Source organism: Dufourea novaeangliae, unplaced genomic scaffold (assembly GCF_001272555.1).
Source record: "Dufourea novaeangliae isolate 0120121106 unplaced genomic scaffold, ASM127255v1 scaffold109, whole genome shotgun sequence".
NCBI lineage: Eukaryota > Metazoa > Arthropoda > Insecta > Hymenoptera > Halictidae > Dufourea > Dufourea novaeangliae.
The window spans coordinates 1554296-1569300 of NW_015373997.1; the positions used below are offsets into that span (position 1 = coordinate 1554296).

A 15005-nucleotide genomic window follows, 5' to 3' on the forward strand; every position below is an offset into this window, starting at 1 on the left:
ACGAAAGAGTGAGTCGAAAGGACTCTTTTCGGTATCATCGAGCGACGGATCTGTAATTGATACACCGTGGGGAAAACCCTTTGAGAGGTTTCGCGCGATACATTCGAAGAATCGTCGAGCACCGAGTGTGGAAGCTTTTCTCGCAAATCAGAATGGGGGCCGAACGATACGGTAATCCAAGTATGGGGAAGTGTTTGGATTACCATCTTCGTTCCCACGGAAAGACAGACTTGAACTTCCGCGTGGAATTGACCTCGACGATTCAGGTGTGACATTTAGCGACGAATGTACGTAGATCGCGTTAAGGTAACACACATCGTGACCACCAATTACTGATCATCATTGCGGGATCGACGATGCGTCATGGCGGAACACCGGATTTCCGTCGAGAAACCGGAACGTCACGACGCGAACGAGAAACTCGTGACCGATTCTCGTCGACATAATGACGTAAACGTCCTGAAATCAAAATTAGACCATACCTATTGTCGCGACGTAGTCCTCCAATTGGTGATATAGGAAATCGAGATTTAATTAACGGAGAAAGATCGTCGATTCACGAGGAAACTCGTGGCGGGAGCCGCCATCTTTTTCGTCGAGGGGGGGATACGACGATCGTCGTTTAGGAAAGTGATCTTTCTTGTTCGCCTACGAGTTTCGCGATTTTGTAAATATCCTGCTGCAAGTTTCACCCCGTACGGCACCTTTGACTCAAGCACTAAATAAACCGTCATTGAATTATTCGAATCGATTTTACATAGCCGCACGAAGAGAACGTGTCCGAATTTCCTGAGCGTTACTCTTTTCAGATCAAGTATCCGTTTCCTGTTCACAAACACGTACACACACAACACGCGCGCGCGTAATATTATTAAAAACGAATTATTGTAATCACTGACACCGCTTGCTTTTAAGGAACTACCGTATAGCGTGTACGTACGTTTAATGCTTCAAGGAGGTAGAATATCTATACGGAATATGGGCATAGAGAAGTCTCGTCCGATCGTACTCTTTTACGTTCACTTCTCGGATTATGATCCGTCCTGTGGGCTCGACTGGCGGGACGGTTCACGTAAAACAATTGTGATTCGACTTAGCATTTTATTATTATTGTATACACAGTTTGAGGAACGCGTGTGTAATGCATATATAATATATTAATATATACGCACATGTGCTCATTGAGAAAATGCAATTCGTGAAACCATTTAGCTAAACCGTTAAGCTCTATCGATTACGCGCTAACGTTGATAACTTTTAAGGATATATCTATCATATTATACATATACGATTTTTAGCCAGCAACTTTCTGAGATTATAATGTATCGAGACAGAGATTTAGACGAACTCGACGCGAGGATATCGTGTAGCGATTATAAAGTTTCTTAGGTAATGGCGTGGATGGGTGCGGGTAAAACGTATGCGAGTCTCTCATTTTTTCAATTTTCAATATTTTATAATGTGTCCGGTACGTAACGAAAGTGGATATATATATATTATATATCAATATCGTTGAACTTTTGGCAATATACTACCCCACACTATTTTATTAGCGGCTTAGCCTACCTTGTAACCTTTATATTATACATTTCATATTATAGCTTGTAAACGTATAATTAATGATCTATTACAATTGTATCTGAAATTTAATTATATTCTAACTCTTCGAATTCATTTTAATAAACTCTTAATACACTGTATGAACTGGTCTTAATGTTCTCGCATAGTTTTCTTTAGAGGTGGATAAGGAGGAGAATAAAATAAGTTGTTCAAGTATTATTCCTTTCTTGTTTTTTTGTATTTTTGTACAAATAATACTAGGAATTTTATATGAAAACCAATTGATATAATAACACTCTAAATGGTAAAATAGTCTTAAAAGTAGCACATTTTTAAATATTTACAGGCTGTAAATACTGTACAGAGTAAGATTTAGTCTCATTTGTATGAGTTTTTGGCTCTCCAATCGAGAAATTCATCGAAATCAGCCTCATCTCCACTGGAGACATCGTCGTCCGCGTTCTTTTGCTTCCTATCAGTAGCTTGTACCTGTTCCTTACGTTTTACAAGATCCATTACCCTATTAAAACAATGTTTTACTTATTATACATACTTGTCTTTATTAAAGAAAAACTGATTTCATTTTTAATTACCTAGACCAATGTCGTATCTGCTCTTCTATCTCATCTAGTTGTCTTTCTGTAGTTGCTTCCTCCTGATCATCTGCAATGATCTGTGCAGACTGTGCTGTTTCCTCTTTAATTTCTTTTTGAAACTTTTCCCATTCTTCTTCTATTGGATTTTTATATTCAACATTTCGTACCTATAAATACAACACCCATAGTGAATATATAATTTTATATTAATTTATTACGTACCTATAATATACATACTTTAGCATCCAGAACTGGATCATCAAAGAAACCTTCTGGAAGGATTGTTGGATTTATATCTTTGTTTTTATCTTTTTCTCTTTCTTCTTCTGTTTCAAAGGGCTTTATATCTTTATCATTCAAAGAGTCTTTATTATGTCCTGACCTATGTGTTGTTATAGATGTATTTGATGCTGTAGAACCATTGGGTTGTTTAGGAGATTTATCAAAGAAATCTGGTGGCAAACTAGATGCTACTTGTGTTGACTGTGGTGAGGAATTCTTTAATATTCCTTTTATTTTCTTATTTGCTGAAACTTCTTGAGAAGGAGATATAGGCCTTTTAAACATGTGTGTTGTAGTCTTTGGAGCTATTGGTTCTAATTTTGTTTTCTTTGCTAACTCTATATTTTCTTTGTGCGATTTTGAATTTAAATGAACTGGCCAAGCTGTTTCGTTCCTCACAATAACTTTACATAAAATACACATCAGCTGACCTACATCTGTATATGTGTTTACCATGGTTAAGGATTTATAAAAAATTTTAAGATTATGTGCATAGTATATTATTTAATTTGTGTTCAGTTACGTTAAATGGAAGTGAAAACATATAACATATATAAAACCGATTATTAAATATACATATTCCGGAAATACCAGTTCTGACATAAACGAATAGAAACATAAATCTTAACCTTAAAATATATTACATTTTAATAAAAAGGATATCTTGCTAAAGGTGATTCGATTTTCTTGACAACACCTAACTTCTTTTTGTGCTCACTCATCGCTTTACGCAAATCATCTTGTGTTAGTTTTCGTTTAAGTGACATTTTGAGACACAATTTACACTGTCAAAACACAACACCAACTCTTGGTTTCCAGGTTATGTTTCGTATGTACCATCGACCCGACGTTTGCTCCTCTCTTCTAAAAATTTGAAACTAACATCAGCGTTAACATCAGCTGAGGTAACTGATATATTTATGGATTTAAAAGAATTTTATACCTCATCAGTTACGTAGGTATGGATATTTATCTTTTTTTTTACTACGTTAGGTTAACAAGTAAAGTGACTTTTGTTATGTGAATAAAGATTTTAGCGTTGTTGAGCAAATTAGCTATGGAAGACAATATTTCTGCAGCATTTGTGGGAGATGATCTATTTAATACATATGGCCCTTGTAAAACATGCGTCAAAGAATGCTCTAATGCAGAATTGTTAATGCTAGTAATGAAATGCGTAAATTTTGCGGCAGTAAAGCATAAGGATCAAAGAAGGAAAGATACTGAAGAAACACCATATATAAATCACCCTATAGGTTTGTAACCATTTAAAATCCAAATCATATTACAGTAAATTAAAGAAAATAAAACTGGAAAAATGTAAGTTCTAATATTTTAAACAATCAATATGTTTTCTCTAGGTGTTGCAAATATTTTGATTCAAGAAGGCAACATTTATGATCCACCTGTAATTTTAGCAGCTCTATTACATGATACAGTAGAAGACACAGATTGTACATTTGAGCAAATAGAAAATGAATTTGGTAAAGAGGTTTGCGGTATTGTTAGAGAAGTAACTGATGATAAAAGCTTACCAAAAGCAGAACGTAAGAGACTACAAATCGAAAATGCTTCCAAACGAAGTTATAAAGCTAAATTAGTTACTTTAGCTGATAAATTATATAATTTGAGGGATATCGAAAAAGCCACCCCAGTTGGATGGACAGCAGAAAGAGTGAAAGAATATTTCAAGGTAATTCATATAAAAGAAAAACAAACTTACCTATTAAACAAACTTACACAAAATGTATTTACAGTGGTCCAAAGCTGTGATAGATGGATGTCGTAAAACTAATTTTACTCTAGAGAGAGAATTAGATTTAATATATGCAAATCGGGTTGCTAGGGATCGAGAGGTGTGTGGATGTAAGAAAATGTCCTTATCAAAGTGTCACTGATTAATAAATTGATACTTCCAACATTTATTCAATACATAAAAAACGGGAAAACATTTAAAAAAAATTATAATTGGTGTGGTAATATATAATACTCAATAAAATGATGAATATTACTATTAAATACGAAATATTCTCGCGTTTGAACAGATGGAATGCAAGTTGTATAAAGTGTATAAAAGGTTGTATATAAAATGTGCAAAAATAATATTTTGTATGTAAATACAAATTATTTTTACGAGATAATATTCTTATAGGCTGTCCTATAATTCACCTAATCCTTCGTAAAATGTTCATTGAAAAACCACTGCATGTATTCTACCAATTTCTCTGCCTCTTCTACAGTGATAGCATTATACAAAGATACCCGAATTCCACCTACCGATCTGTAACAAAAAATATACTCCACTGAATAATGGTTAATGTGTACAAATAGAAAGCTGGCAATCCTGGAATGGCATTATTTATGCATAAACTTCAATGATACCTAATGTTTAATAGACTATTTTTTAAGATACACTGACCTGTGACCTTTCAACTGAAGCATCCCGCGTGCGCTCGCGCCGGAAAGGAACTTTTTCTCCAGCTCTTCGTCGTCTTTGCCTATTCTAAATGGTACATTCATTCTGCTCCGTACGTCAGTCTTAACAGGACAGGAATAAAACCCTTTAGACTGATTAATCACTTCGTATATTTTCTGACTTTTCAGGATGGCTAATTTTTCCATTCCCTCAACACTTCCATGCTCTCTGATCCATTTGAAAACCAATCCGACTGTGTACACTCTAACAATCGAAATAGATTTATAAACAATGGTATTATGTTAGGTATTAGTAACTGCACGAACGAATCTAGTACCATATGTACATATACTTAGGACTACAACGATTATTCGTTTTGTGCAACATGATTTTATCGAGGATGCTTACTGAAATACTGGTGGTGTGTTGTGTAAGGAGTTATCAGCTGCCATAACAGTGAAATCCAGCATCGTTGGGCAGACCTTCATAGCATGACCAAGAACATCATCCCGCACTATCACAAGCGTTACACCAGCCGGGCCAATGTTTTTCTGAGCCCCAGCAAATATCACTGCAAACTAAACAACACGCTGTTGTTATTTCCCTATCAACAAATTTTTCTCGTTTAATCGTTATCGAATTAAATGGTACATACTTTTGAAATATCTAGAGATCGCGTGAGGATGTTCGACGACATATCGGCAACCAGGGGCACACCATTCGTCTCGGGGATATAATTGAACTCGATTCCTTAAATAATCATTTTCTGTAAATAAATCATTGTTTGTGCGTATTGTTTTTATTACACTATTGTACATTTACCATGAACCGTCTCGTTGGCGCAATAATAGACGTAAGATGCATTTGAGTTCAACTTCCATGTGGAGGGATCAGGGACCTCAGTGTACTTCGTTGTTTTTGGCAGAACTAAGTTCACTTCGCCGTACTTTGCTGCTTCTTTCGCCGCCTTGGCAGACCACGATCCTTAAAAATTCATTTTATGTTAAAGAAAGAGTATATACAATAGAATTGCAATTTGAATCAGAATTATAAGAGTCCTAACATGGCGGATTTAGAATTTACCAGTTACTATGTAATCCGCAGTACCAGTGGTCATCATATTTAGAGGAATGGCTGCAAACTGAGCTGTACCTCCTCCTTGCATAAATAAGATTTTATAGTTGTCGGGAACGTGTCTGAAAAATTTAAATAAGCAATATTTATCGGATAAATACGATAACTGATTATGGATTTCTTTTTTCACGTTAACTTACAATATTTCTCGCAACGTTGCCTGAGCATCTTCAATAATATTTTTGAACTCGTTCGACCTATGACTCAACTCCAAAATGCTAATTCGAGTGTTACCGTATGCGAGAAGTTCATTTTGCACTTCCTTTAATACCTATAAAAAATATTATCGTGATCGATATTTACGACCGATAAACTAGGAGATATAATGTTTTAAACACAAGCTTTTAATGAATAAATTTTGCCGTTTGTAGCCAGACAATATCCGATCGATCAGCATAAATCAGACGGAAGATGTGGGAACAAAAGGATGAAAGAACAAATTAAGTTTAAAGAAAATGTTTTATCTGATGCGAAAGAATGTATTTAATTACTCCAGTGTTTATTCTCGATTGATATTAAGCGGTGCACACGTTGGTTGTAGGAACGAGTTTGACCTCTATACGAATGATACCCTATTTATATATTTTATCACTCTTAATAAATTGGCCAATACTAAATTTTATGCCTTATAACGATAATACTATTCTATACCATTATTTCATGTTTATGTGTTTTAGAAATATGTTTTCATAACGATTTAAAATGTTTCGATATTGTATCTTTGCCTGTAAAAAGACTTCAATCTGTGGACATAATTATTTGGTGTATATACCTCGTGCGGAATCTTGGCCGGTCCGGCTCCAAAATTGATCACAGGGTTCTTGCTTTGATCGGTCATCACGAACGCCACTATTGTACTGGACGGCTGATACGAAAAGACTGAAGTAGATTCAGTACTGTTCAGTGCAGAAACCAATAACCGGTCTGTTGGATGTCGTTATCTCTTTGGTAAGCGTCTTATACGGGACTTTATCTAACACAGTTACTTTTCCCTGTTATTGCCACCTTGTGTATAATCTACAATGTTTTCGCTTGAATACCACAATTTCTAAACAGTCGATCTAATTATACACTTACCGTTCTAAGGGGATTCTGTTCCCGTATCGCCGGCCCCTTCACTTTCTCTCTCGAGTTTTGTTTTGTTTACAATTTGTTTATGTAACACTGAATACCTACCAAGATATATCTAACGAGGAAAGAAATCGATCGCTTTTACGTGCGACCGACACACCGATCACTGGCCACACGGTGTTTCGTTTCATTGGTTTCATTTCGTTTTTGTCGATGTATATGTATATACACGACACTTGTTGAACAGGTCCTGGACAAGAATTGCCGATTGGTCGCGCGACGAGATACGGTTGCAGAAGATTGTTCCGTTAGACAGCCGGGAAAATCGAAATGTTTGTTAAGATTAATATTAACGTCACAGTTATTAGTTTATTCGTTCATGCGAATAGAACATTTTACCAAGATTATATTACGCTAAAGGAAAGAACAGAATGATTTAAAAGAAGACGAATTAAAATTTTTCTGTTAAATAAACGTACAATCTCGATAATGTTTTGTGGCTATGAATGTTTTCGGCACGATGATGAAATAATAAGTGTCCCCCGCAATGCTTTATCTTTTGATTATGAAAACACTAGTCAAGCGACCCGTGACACGTGATACAACTACCGGATAAATCTAGACATTATAGATATTAATACGAATTAAGCAATCACATGATGGAATCTCGTTCTCATCGATATTTACTTAGTACATGCTTTTCTTAATTGGACGCTAATACAGAAGAACATTATCGGATATTTGTGTTCCCTTGTAGAACAAAACACAGGAGTAATAATAATAATTTATATATAGATAATAATAATAAGAATAATTTATTTATGGGTCTACATCCTTTGTTTAACAAAATACATAGAGCAATTTAGATACATAGTTGACGGCGTGTAACAGTAGATTCCTGTAATATCATTTTTCGAACGTATTAGTGAGTCCAGTTGTTAAATTTCATTTCTTCCAGTTGGTTCAAATATTTAAACTTCGTAAACTTTGTACATACATATATATTAACTGCATGTAGTTGTCTGTCTCAACAGATTTCTACAGAAAGTAACTACATACGGTCTACGTCTTTTAATCTTGGGCTATAATAGTATCTGCAGCAATTGCCATTGTTGCTGTGATTATTATGCAATGTGTTCACGGTAGAACGGACAAGCGTCAGTCCGAATTCGACAGTTATACGAGCAACGGCAATAAAGCATCAAGTTTCCAGCGGATGTTGTCTCAAGTCATTTCACTATTGTCCACTCTCTTATCACCGACATGTATTTAATTATAACAGATTGAATCTGGCAGAAGAATCTGCAATTCATTACTCACATGTATCTTATGTCCCCAGGAATGAAGATTTCGTTGACAAACTTATGAAAAAATTATGAATCTTTGAAGAACGTACGGAAGGTTTATAAGTTACAGAAGAGGGAATTAGTTGCGATGGACAATACACACAGTGTGGTGAGAGCGTGGGGTCATGGAACCCCCGGTGTAGACACCATGGACTCCGTGTGGTGAGAACGTGGGGTCACAGAGCCCTCGGTGGAGGCGCCATGGACCCCGTGTGGTGAGAGCGTGGGGTCATAGAACCCCCCGGTGGAGGCGCCATGGACCCCCTGTGGTGAGAGCGTGGGGTCACAAAACCCCGGCAGGTGGCGCCAGAGACCCCGTGAGGTGAGGGCGTGGGGTCACAGAGCCCCCGGTGGAGGCGCCATGGACCCCGTGTGGTGAGAGCGTGGGGTCACAGATCCCCTGCAGGTGGCGCCAGAGACCCAGTGTGGTGAGAGCGTGGGGTCACAGAGCCCCCGCAGGTGGCGCCAGAGAACCAGTGTGGTGAGAGCGTGGGGTCACAGAGCCCCCGGTGGAGGCGCCATGGACCCCGTGTGGTGAGAGCCTGGGGTCATAGAACACCCCGAGCATGCGTAAGGGTTTTGAAACGTGATTCTTTATCGCTATTGCTCGTACAACTCTCGAGGTCGGTCGAATGTTGCTCGTGCAACTGTCGAAATATGAACAAATTGTATAGTAACCCCAGCAATCATGGCAGTTTCTGCAGATACTACTACAGCCCAGGTTTAAAAGACGTAGGCAGTAGTTAGTTTCTGTAGTAACCTGTTGCACCAGACAACTATAATTAGTATAGGATTGTACAATATTTATGCAGTTATATTTAAGACAATTCGATGAAATGAAGCTTATATTGCCTGACGTATGTTTATTGGAATATACATATATACATATAAATTATAACGATACAAAAGTTTGAAATACAATACGATGCGCTATGGTACAATACGTTTATTCGATTCAATTGCTCTCTTGCGACTACAACATCATGCTATCCGCGTACGGCGCAGTGCGCTAATACGGAGGCCAACGAAATATCACTGTAACACTTAAAAAAGTGTTAAAGTTCCATTTATATCATTGTCCTGTGAAAATGTTCATACTTCCAGCAGCATTCATGTTCCAATCAAAGAATTTACAGAATAAGGAAAAGGAATCTAAAGTAATTTTCAGTAGTTCCATACATCTTTATCTCGAATAATTTTCTAAAACATTCAAAGTACTAGACATTTTTACACTTTGAATCTCATATCGATTTCTAAAATAATCCTAGTTCGATGTAATATAGAACGTGGTTTTATGAGATGGATTCGAAGTTCGCAGCCATTAGCTCGATATTGTCTTCAGTTTAAAGTACTTTACCGATTGCCCAGGCCTCACCACGAGGAGGTTGCTGCGAGTGGAGGCCCAAGGCAGGTAGATGGAATCACAAGTTCCACATCTACCCACCTTTCACAATAAACCTTATAAATAACTTAAACTTTAACTATCTAATACCATCGCTACTAAAATCCCTCGGCGGATGACTTCTTTCTTGAGCCTAAACCTATAAAAAACTAAGTTCCCTCGTCGGTTGTCTTCGTTCTTCAGCTTAGAACTAATATTATCTTAATATTCTAATTAATACGAATTAATGCTAGTAATACGAAATAACAAATTTAACGCAATGTAGTCGCTAATGCTCAATCGAAAGAGATAGACGGAATGGAAAAAGTTCCATCGATCATTTCGTTTACGCACCTAATATACCAAGCCAAAAATTAATTCTACGATGAACCACGTTAAACTACAGTATGAACAAGTATCGCGATGAAAGTGTTGTCGCCAGAACCTGGTTTAAGAAAATAGGAAAGACGGGCGCAACCTCGCAAACCCGAATCCATCTCTCACTTTCCAGGCCCTTTGGGCTGGTCACCTACGTACCAGACCCGAGCACAGGTCATGACCAAGTATGGTAGTGCAAGCGAGATCCCCTGTAAAACAGAGTCCTTTTACGGAGCAGACTCCCGTCTACTCCGTAGGCGGGTACGTTGTACCCAGGCGCGCACGAGCCTTTACTCCAAATCCTACTTACCAGGCAAAGACTAAACACGTCCGATATCTGGCTTCTCAATAGAAACCAGAGGGATCGGCAAACAGTCTTAGTGCACAGGCCCACTGCCCGTACCATAATAGGTACAGACCCACTGCCCATACCCCAAGTCTGTGTAGAGAAATCAACGAGCAAAATGAATTAATAATAACTTGGTATGCACAATGGCTGATCACAATTTAAGTCTATTAATAGATAGACTAAAATTAATAATAAACGATGTGATGATGAATATGAATATAACAATGAATATCGAATTATGATTTAAGTTTAACTTACAGTAACTTAACGCAGTGGTAGACGCACGCTTTGAAGATGTAGACGTTGATCGATGTCTTCTTTCGATGGAATAACTGTTTGGAAAAATATTTTTCATTATACAATACACATAGAATACATAATATGCACAGTAAATAAATCACAGTAAATAAGAAAATAAATATCGAAGCCAATGGTTCTCGAACATCTGTAACATACAAGGAATTAGTAACAAGAGAGGGGACACAACAATATGCACAGTATATAGATTAGTAACATGCACAGTAAATAAATAAATAATATGCACAGTAAATAAATCACAGTAAATGAAACACAGTACATAAGAAGATAAATATCGAAGCCAATGATTCTCGAACATCTGTAACATACAAGGGATTAGTATCAAGAGAGGGGACACAACAATATGCACAGTAAATAAATTGATGGTTGTCGAATGCCTGCAACAAACAATAGGTTAGTAACAAGAGAACGGACGAGTATGAGACGCGCGACCACCCTCCGCGACGGTTCACGACAAAGTGAGGAAGCAAGCACAGACCTGCACGGGATGGTACGACCTTGGTACACGGCGTACACGGCTAAGTCAATAAACTGGGTGACGCAACTCACTAGCGCGTTGGATCGACGGAGAGCACCGATACTCGGCACGCTCTACCGTACTCTCTCGCTCGCACACCTCCCCCCATAGACCCCTGAAATTCCTTCAACACCGACGGAGAGCACCGATACCGCGGCTCGCTTTACCGTTCTCGCTCGCACACCGTGACGTCACCCGATTCCCGGATTTCCGCGGCCACGAGATGGCTCATTATGGTAAGGCTTCCCGCAAGGGAAATTTTCGGAAACGGTTCAAGATTAGAAACTAAAATTTTACACAATTTAGTTTCTTGTGGGTATCAACAAATGCTGCTAATTCGAAAAAAATCTGTCTATAAGATCGCAGTTCTGTGCGTTTCGACGTGGAATGGCTCGTTAATACCCGTCTTCAGGATGCTACAAATATATGGAATATACATATATCATAGAATTATTAGTAATAAAATAAAAACGAACCTACGAAGTGTTCCATACCGATTTCACCGAGCTTGTGCAGGTTCGGGGTCGGATTTGTCGGAATTTGTGTTCTCGTACAAAAATTTGCATACATCCTTATTTTCAAATAAACTTATCTGTTATTTTATTTGGAATAAATATTGGCTCTTTTTATTTGTAGTTTTCATTTCAAATCAAAAATACCCAAGCCTGCTTTATATAAAGTGAAAAGACCTTTTTTTAGTACGTTTACAACGAACGGACAGAGGAGAATCCGTTCACGACCATGGTCCCTTCGATGATTTTCCGACGTACATGATCTGATAACATTACGTACTTTAGACTCGATAACACTGTAGAAGTTAGACTAGTTAAGCTCGAATGGTTTAACGTAGTTCACAAATTCACCGTTCTCATAACGTAGAGGGCAGCAGAAAATCCCTGACTTTTTACACTATCGGTATTTCAGAACATGAGACACGAAGTCCCATAAGATGATAGGTCTATCCTATACCTAGTCAGTGATGCTAGTTATACGTATAATCTCCTTAATCCACTGAAATACTTTCCTTCTATATTGCCACCCTTATTATATATCCTGGCATCTTATTATCTATCCCTCATACTCTTGACATATTCGCAAATGAAAAACCAAAAATTTGTTGTCTGCAAAATATATGCAAACATATCCGATCTATCCACTCTATCCTTGTACGTTGTTTGTGGTTATGTCGTAACAATATGGCTACGCGTCCATTGCGGTCGATCTGTGTTTGATCTAAGGCCGTTGTAACTGGCCGTTTCGCGGCAGGATAAACGATTCATTCGGTGAAACACCAGTCGCAGGATAATTCGAGGGGAAAATGGCAACGTCAAGCAAGTGGAATTTATCCAGGCAGGACATACAGATCGCGGCCAAGGACGAAAGAGTGAGTGGGCCGCAGCTGTTTCTACCCCCGGCAGGACGTCGATAACGCGTCGACTCGAGATATCGTTGCGCGGCGGGAATTTTGAATCGACTCGAATTGTTTCAGGAGCTGTTGCTGGAGCACGACAGCGACCCGGACGAGGATATGCTGTTCAAGTGAGTTCAATGACATTATTACATCTTCGACACATTTTCAAATGTATTTCAATGGGCATTGTTAACTTTCAGTCGACCAAATACATCTACCGTAGAACCGAGCAGTACTAAAGCGGATGGAAAGATGGACAGGTAAATATGGTCTCTATCTATAGTTTACTTTTGTGCTTCGTTTCTACATAACATTCTGCTTCAGACAATTCTATGTCGGTTGAAAATGTTAATTTCTAGCGATGAGTTTAAGAAACGAATAATTTCATGTTCAAGCGTTCGGCTGCAAATTCAAGAAGTGACCGACGTGATGCGTAACAATGTGCAGAAGGTGATGGAGCGCGGTGATCGACTCGAGGAATTACAGGAGGCCAGCGATCGTCTGTCCATGGCCGGGGACGAGTTCAGGGCTGCGGCGAAGAGAGCCCAGCAAAAGGCGTGGCTTCAGAACTTTAAAACGAGAATCATCCTTGTCACCATCACGATGACGGTCGTCATCTGCATCATCGGTACATAAGTAAACCAGCGTTCGCTGGCATATGCATGTTCGATGCATGTTCGTGTTTCCTTTTTTTTCTTTCGTTGCATTTGAGGTTCGAAACAGAAATACGCAATTGTGTAAATGTCGAGGATTCGATTTTCCTACGTAAATTATACTTAATCGATCTTGTTTGAAATTACATAGTACATAATATCATTTCCATTAACTATGACACTTGCTTTTACAAAAATCGCTTCCCATCGAGTCGATTCAGAATGCTTAAAATCCTTTTCGACTATCAATCGTGCATTTCAACCGTCTGTGTGTTCATCTGTCGCCCGCCTTTATCTCTCTCTCTCTCTCTCTGTCTCTCTGTCTTCTCTTGTCAACAATTCTTTTCTCGTTCTGTCAGTCATTCGTCGCCATTGAAAAAGATCGTTTCAATCGTAGCCCACGTAGTTAGACCGAGGCGTATCGTTTTCAGTTCTGGACATCATGGTGCTTTACCTGGTTCTCAGATAGCGAATACGATGTAGCGAGCCTTGGTCGTTCGATTCCAGGTATTCTCACACCACTCTTTTTCCACTAATCTTATTTCTTATCTCGCGTCCGTGCACAGCTTTTTAATCACGATACAATTGGCTAGATTGGCTTGCGTCACATAACACGATCATTAAGTTCATCCTGCTGTCTGGAAAATTCAGTGCAACCCCGCAAGGTCCAACGAGACGCAACGTTTTCCTCCATGTATCTCCCCGCATTCTCATGTTCGATTCGCACCCCCGCCATCGCACGCTTCGATTCTCGATTTCCCGCGTTCGGCCCGATCAGCAAGCACGTGTTACGTATCACTGGCGTTTTTATTTTGTTTTCAGTATCCATCGTCGTGAAATACTCGTGATCGAGGCTACCCTCCAGACTGAAAAATCCGATTGCTTGCGAGCGTACGTTGTACATATGTACCTGTCTTTCATGGATTCAATACGTGTATTATAACTATAAGTTTATATATAAATACATACCTTGTTATTTTTAAACGCATCGGCGTTCGCACGCGTTTTCGTTTCTTTCGTTCACCCCGAGAAACAACGTTTGTCACTCCGAATCGATATAGAAAAACGAATCGGTTTCGATTTCACGGCGATAAATCTTACATTATCGATACTCCTTGCCCGTGCCAGCCGAGCTTGATCTCAATGATCGATTGTAAAGAAAAGAAAAAAAAAAAAAAAACAGCCGAACGCGACGTTGCAGCGTGCACACGCGCGTCATCGCAAATAGTGCAATTAAGGTCCGGGCACGATTGCCTCTAACGCGGTACGACGTCCAACGTGAACCGGTCTCGGTCGGTTTTCGTGGGAGAAATTAACCAAAGAATCGAACATAAAATTCATTCCCATACTGCATCCCATAATAATCCTCTACCCTTTCCTTAACTTTCTATTACTTCCCAGGGAAGTGATTTCCTTTATTCGACGAAAAAAAGGGAAAATACGAAGGAAAAAGCTATTAAGGAAACATTCCTTTCGGGATATTACGATTAGACAGTGAACATTCGATACAGATGACTTATTTCATTTATACGACGTATAAATTAGCACGTTCTCGATGGTCCACCGATCAGTGAATCTTTCGAAAGGACACGT

General features: G+C 38.6%; 4 protein-coding genes across 6 annotated transcripts; 2 read left to right on the plus strand and 2 right to left on the minus strand.

Annotated features, from left to right (window-relative positions):
• Positions 1-1938: 1938 nt before the first annotated feature.
• LOC107188040 (zinc finger protein 830) lies at positions 1939-3242 on the minus strand. The gene is made up of 4 exons (XM_015576266.1): positions 3102-3242; positions 2394-2883; positions 2154-2323; positions 1939-2080 (listed from the first exon to the last, which is right to left on the minus strand). Exons 1-4 carry the CDS (start codon positions 3203-3205, stop codon positions 1939-1941), a joined length of 906 nt encoding a protein of 301 aa, XP_015431752.1. The 5' UTR covers positions 3206-3242.
• A 139-nt stretch (positions 3243-3381) lies between these two features.
• On the plus strand, positions 3382-4413 carry LOC107187988 (guanosine-3',5'-bis(diphosphate) 3'-pyrophosphohydrolase MESH1). The gene is made up of 4 exons (XM_015576200.1): positions 3382-3397; positions 3469-3694; positions 3800-4131; positions 4196-4413. Exons 2-4 carry the CDS (start codon positions 3496-3498, stop codon positions 4334-4336), a joined length of 672 nt encoding a protein of 223 aa, XP_015431686.1. The 5' UTR covers positions 3382-3397; positions 3469-3495; the 3' UTR covers positions 4337-4413.
• Positions 4414-4415: 2 nt separating this feature from the next.
• Positions 4416-7225, minus strand: LOC107187986 (probable phosphoserine aminotransferase). The gene is made up of 9 exons (XM_015576195.1): positions 7066-7225; positions 6761-7005; positions 6129-6259; positions 5938-6050; positions 5677-5838; positions 5510-5604; positions 5263-5432; positions 4858-5118; positions 4416-4719 (listed from the first exon to the last, which is right to left on the minus strand). The coding sequence occupies exons 2-9, from the start codon at positions 6824-6826 to the stop codon at positions 4608-4610; spliced, it is 1110 nt and encodes a 369-aa protein (XP_015431681.1). The 5' UTR covers positions 6827-7005; positions 7066-7225; the 3' UTR covers positions 4416-4607.
• Positions 7226-12461: 5236 nt separating this feature from the next.
• On the plus strand, positions 12462-14396 carry LOC107187987 (vesicle-associated membrane protein 4-like). 3 transcript variants are annotated; one of them, XM_015576196.1, is made up of 6 exons: positions 12462-12732; positions 12838-12887; positions 12960-13019; positions 13155-13387; positions 13844-13919; positions 14235-14396. In XM_015576196.1, exons 1-5 carry the CDS (start codon positions 12667-12669, stop codon positions 13879-13881), a joined length of 447 nt encoding a protein of 148 aa, XP_015431682.1. In that variant the 5' UTR covers positions 12462-12666; the 3' UTR covers positions 13882-13919; positions 14235-14396. The 3 variants fall into 3 exon arrangements, with proteins under 3 accessions (XP_015431682.1, XP_015431683.1, XP_015431684.1); XM_015576197.1 differs by lacking the exon at positions 13844-13919; XM_015576198.1 differs by lacking the exon at positions 13844-13919 and having other exon boundaries at positions 13155-13395; positions 14235-14272.
• Positions 14397-15005: the final 609 nt, after the last annotated feature.